Here is a 4,443-nt window from a genome sequence, read left to right as displayed (position 1 = left end):
TGAGCAGCGATGGCGGGGCAGCCCCGGCAGCGTCCGGCCTGGGCATCGCTGCTCCTGCGGCTGTTGCTGACTGGGGTCGCAGCCTGCAACGCCAGCCCCGCGGACGACGGCGCGGGTCCCGGGGGCCGGGGACCCCGGGGACGCGCGCGAGGGGACGCGGGCGCTGACGAGGCAGTGCCGCGCCACGACTCCTCTTATGGCACCTTCGCCGGCGAGTTCTACGACCTGCGCTACCTGTCGGAGGAGGGTGAGGCTACCGGAGGGTGAGGGGAGACCTGGGAGACCGAGGAGTGCAGGAGGGGTCCGCAAGGATGTCAGTGGAGACAGATGTGCGCTGCTGAGTCTAGGCTGGGGAGCCCGGTGCTCAGACCCCGCCTGCAGGAGGGAAGTCTGGAGGAGCTGTCAGCGCCTGCTCCCCTTTTTACACGTGGGGAGACACGGACTGGTAGACTCAAGTCCTGCGAAGCTGTGGACAGGAGGTGCTAAGCCTATGCTTTCCCAGTTCTCAGCGTCTGGCCTCCTCCATCCTCCCTGCCACGGAGGAGGCGCCATCTGGCCTGGGGTACGGGAGCCCAGCGCAGCAGGCAAGCAGCAGAAAACCCAACTTAAAGAGACAGGTTGCCCAGTTACCTCCCGGTCTGTCGGTCTCTATTGACCTACATTTGCAGGTATTGGCGCCCCATCTTTCTGTTGATCTCACTGCCTAGACACCAAAGCTGGGTCATAGCTCTCTCCTCAGTCCAACCCACATCTGCCGCCACCACCCTTTTAGTCTCTTAGTGTGAGGCACCATTGTTGGGACCATCTGGGCCTGGAGACTGGGGTTTCTTAGCCAGCTTCCCTGTAGAGCTGTTTCAAAGAGCACAAAAGGCAAATCCGTTCTGATAAAAGGATTGGAAACTGGTCTCTTACTTCCGCAGCGTTGAGGAGAGTTATTTTCCTTTACTTCTGCAAATAGGAGCCAAGAATCAAACTAGGGGTTGAAATGAGGATATCTGTTCATGGGTGTATCTCCTAAATAGGTTCGGTTATATGCAGAATGCAAATGTTAATATCTTTGATAAGATAGAATTCTCTCTCTCATATAAGGAAATCTAGAAATTCACAGTCCAGAATTGCTATGAATAGTCACTGGTCTTGAGGGACCCTGGGGCCAGAACTTCTACTCGGGAGTAATTCTTAACTTGTAACTTAATGATCCCAAGTAGCTGCTTGAACCCTCCTCATTATTCACATTCCGGATGGTGAGAAAGACAATATGGGTTGGAAAATGCTGCATCCTGCTTACTAAGGATGCTACTCGGACAGAACTTCCATCTACCAATTTTAGTTTCTAAGTCATGTGGTCATGCATAGTAGTAAAGTAGTCTGGGAAGGGCAACCTTTAAGCTAAAAAAGACAAACTATAATCACTTCAAAAATGTAATTATTATATTAAGGAAGGTGGAGAGAATGGATGGGGAAAATATATTTATTAAATAGAGACTATTGAAACCCCTTCCTCCCCCTCACAAGTTTAGTGGCCTAGAGTCTGGCTGTTCAGGGGTTGATGAGGCAGCTTGGTTCCAAGTTGTCACTCAGAGACCTATGTTCCTTCCATCTGTTGCTCTGCTATCCTTTAAGACCTTGTTCTCATCTATGTAATAGAAGATTGGCAGCTTTTAAGTCTTTGTTCAAGACTGAGGGAAGAGTGCTGGAGGGTTGGCTCAGTGGGTAAAGCACTTGCAACACAAACGTGCAGTACCTGAGTTCAGAGCACCAGAACCCATGGAACACAAGTTGTAGTAGCATATCTGTCTGTAATCCCAGTGCTCCTATGGGGATATGGGAAATGGAGTAAAGGAAATCCTTAGAAGCTTGTGGGCCAATTGATGGAGCAGCAAACCAGAGACCCTATCTCAAGGTGGAAGTAGAGGACTGATACCCAAGGTTATCCTCTGATCTCCATATGCACAGTGTGGTATATGCCCATACACACATACACACACACACACACACACACACACACACACATATACATACATACACATACACACACATACATACATACATACACACACAAATAAAATTGAAGAAAATGAAAAGTTTAGGATAAGTAATTATCTTTTTGGAGGCTGCTTTTCATAGTCTTTGGCAATTACAAGCATAATTAAATAATGACCTAGCTGCAAGGGAGGCCAGACAGCCCTGAGTCCAGGAAGAAGGGGCAAATGGTGGAGAAACAAGTGAAACAGATCCTATCACTCTGGAAAAGGATAAATATTCCTACGCATGTCTTTCAGAAAACATATGCTGTACATAACCAGCCTATACTTCCAAATGACTTAAAGGTGGTGTGTGAGCTCCTGTATTCTCATTTAACTAGTGAAGAACAAGCCAGGCTCTCTGTGTCTACTTGCATACCTGGGGAGAATGAACTACCTGTTGTAGAATCTGATTTTATGAAGTCTAGCATCAGTTGGACAGTAGCTACCAAGAGAAGCTTTACAGTCACTCTGAGAAGTAAGCTCCCAGCCCAGAACAACAAGAGGATATAAAACATTGGATTATGGGTAACTACTCCATTCTGGCAATTCTCCAAGGGAGAAAAGCAACAAGAAATGGAATATTGCGTTCACGTTAGTCCTTCAGTGAAGCCTCTGTTCCCGTCTGCAGTCAGCTGGCCAGGATTAAGGACCGTGAGTCTGAGGATGGCAGTAGCTGCCTTCCCTTTGACCAGTAAGGAAAAGAGCCATTCATGGTTGCTTATCTTCCAAGCATAACAATCTCACTATTGGATAAACATGCAAATCAGTGAGCCTCTCAGCAGTCAGTTCAAGACCAGATGTCCCTGTTATGGGAAAGAGCTGGACAGGAGGCAGGGGAGGACAGAACGTTGGGCAGTGTGACATCTTTCCTCAGCCTGTGACCTTCTGTGTCAGTCAGGTGCTATGTGTAAATATGTCGCTCTCTCTCTCTATGAGCCTGAAAGTTCTTTACAGCCGTCAATACATGCCTAGTTTTCTGTGGCCTCCGCGAACAGAGTCTGCCAAGAACATTTATTGGAGCTATCTTTCAAGTGTTTCTTTGTGTGTTTTCATATTTATATTCACATTCATGTGTGCAGAGGCCATAGGACAACCGTGGGTGCTGTTCTCAGACATCATCCACCTACTTATTTGTTAGTTTGTTTTGAGGCTGGGTCTCTCACTGGCCTGGAGTTGTCCATCCCTGTGAGCCTGCCTCTGCCTCCTCAGTGTGGGGTTATAAACGTCGCGTAAGCCCTGATTTTTTATGTGAGTTCTGGGGGTCAAACTCAAGTCCTTATGCTAGTGTGGCAAGCAGTTCACAGATGGTGTTGGCTCCCCGGCCCTGGCTGTCTTTTAATAATTTTCTAAGGCACCTTACTTACGTTAGTTTCCATCGGGGCCGTGCTCCTGTGAGTCAGAAACTACTATTGGCCACACTTAAGAGTTAAGGGAAATGACTCAGTTTTTTTTTTTTTTGTTGTTGTTGTTGTTGTTTTTTTAAAATCTTGGCTAAACTCACACAGCTAGAAAGGATGAGGGAACTGTTGGATCTGTGGGTGGAATCTGTGGCATAGGTGGTGCCCGGTGTCCCGCCCTGCCTGAGTGAAGGTCTGTGTTTGCAAGTGCTAGGAACGGACTCGGACCTGAAGGAATGGGGGTCTTTGAGAAGATAGGTTTCGGAGTTAGTTAGAAGTTGCAGGTTCTGAAGGGTCAGAGTGCCACTGGGAAATCCTCTTTTGCCCTGGTGTAGGACTTGACAATCCACCTCTTCTCTCTCTCTCTCTCTCTCTCTCTCTCTCTCTCTCTCTCTCTCTCTGCATCTCTCCCTCTCTCTCTCTCTGCATCTCTTCATTGTACGGCTCTGATCAGTAGAAGCGACAGTTCACGCAGCCTCAGGAAGAGGAGGATGCTGTGGTTCTGAGGAGAAGCTGAATGGTGTGGCCTGACAGTCTGTGGTTTAAACTTCATGGAATCAAGAGCCAAATGAGTACCTGAAGGCTCTGATCCAACCAGTTCATTAGAAGCAATAAATAGCAAAGCAAAAGCCATTAGCCACTCGGTAGAGTGTAGCAAAGTGGGCTCAAGGGATTGCAGCAAAAGGACACATGCTCCACAGAGTAGACGAGAATGGAAGCCACAGAACCTCACACAGCAACCAAGAGTGACCGGAGGAGGAGCTCCAAGATAAGGAGATTGCTTAGCACGTGTGGGGCTGCGGATTCAGCCTCCAACAGTGCAAAAACAAACAGACAAATAAAAATGAGAAAACCAACTCCATATAGAACTATCTTGACAGATAGAAGTGATAAAATAGTAATTAGGAGAAGAAAAAGTTGCTTGTAATTAGTCTCTCAAACAAAGTTACTAGTCGTGTCAGTGAAAAGTCTACTGGGAGGGATATACATATATAATGAAATATATATGAAATATATTA

The 4,443-nt window shown here is 47.4% G+C and overlaps 1 protein-coding gene across 1 annotated transcript in view; it reads left to right on the top strand.

Moving 5' to 3' along the window:
- The window catches only part of Frrs1l (ferric chelate reductase 1 like), a 25,550-nt gene continuing 21,107 nt past the window's right edge, over nucleotides 1–4,443 (top strand). Inside the window, exon 1 of the mRNA XM_005362207.2 lies at nucleotides 1–247. Within this exon, the coding sequence (XP_005362264.1) occupies nucleotides 10–247 (238 nt within the window). The 5' untranslated portion in view covers nucleotides 1–9. The remainder of the gene's footprint in view (nucleotides 248–4,443) is intronic.

This window comes from Microtus ochrogaster, linkage group LG5 (genome assembly GCF_000317375.1).
Source record: "Microtus ochrogaster isolate Prairie Vole_2 linkage group LG5, MicOch1.0, whole genome shotgun sequence".
NCBI classification, from domain to species: domain Eukaryota; kingdom Metazoa; phylum Chordata; class Mammalia; order Rodentia; family Cricetidae; genus Microtus; species Microtus ochrogaster.
This window is presented reverse-complemented; position numbering and strand designations above follow the sequence as displayed.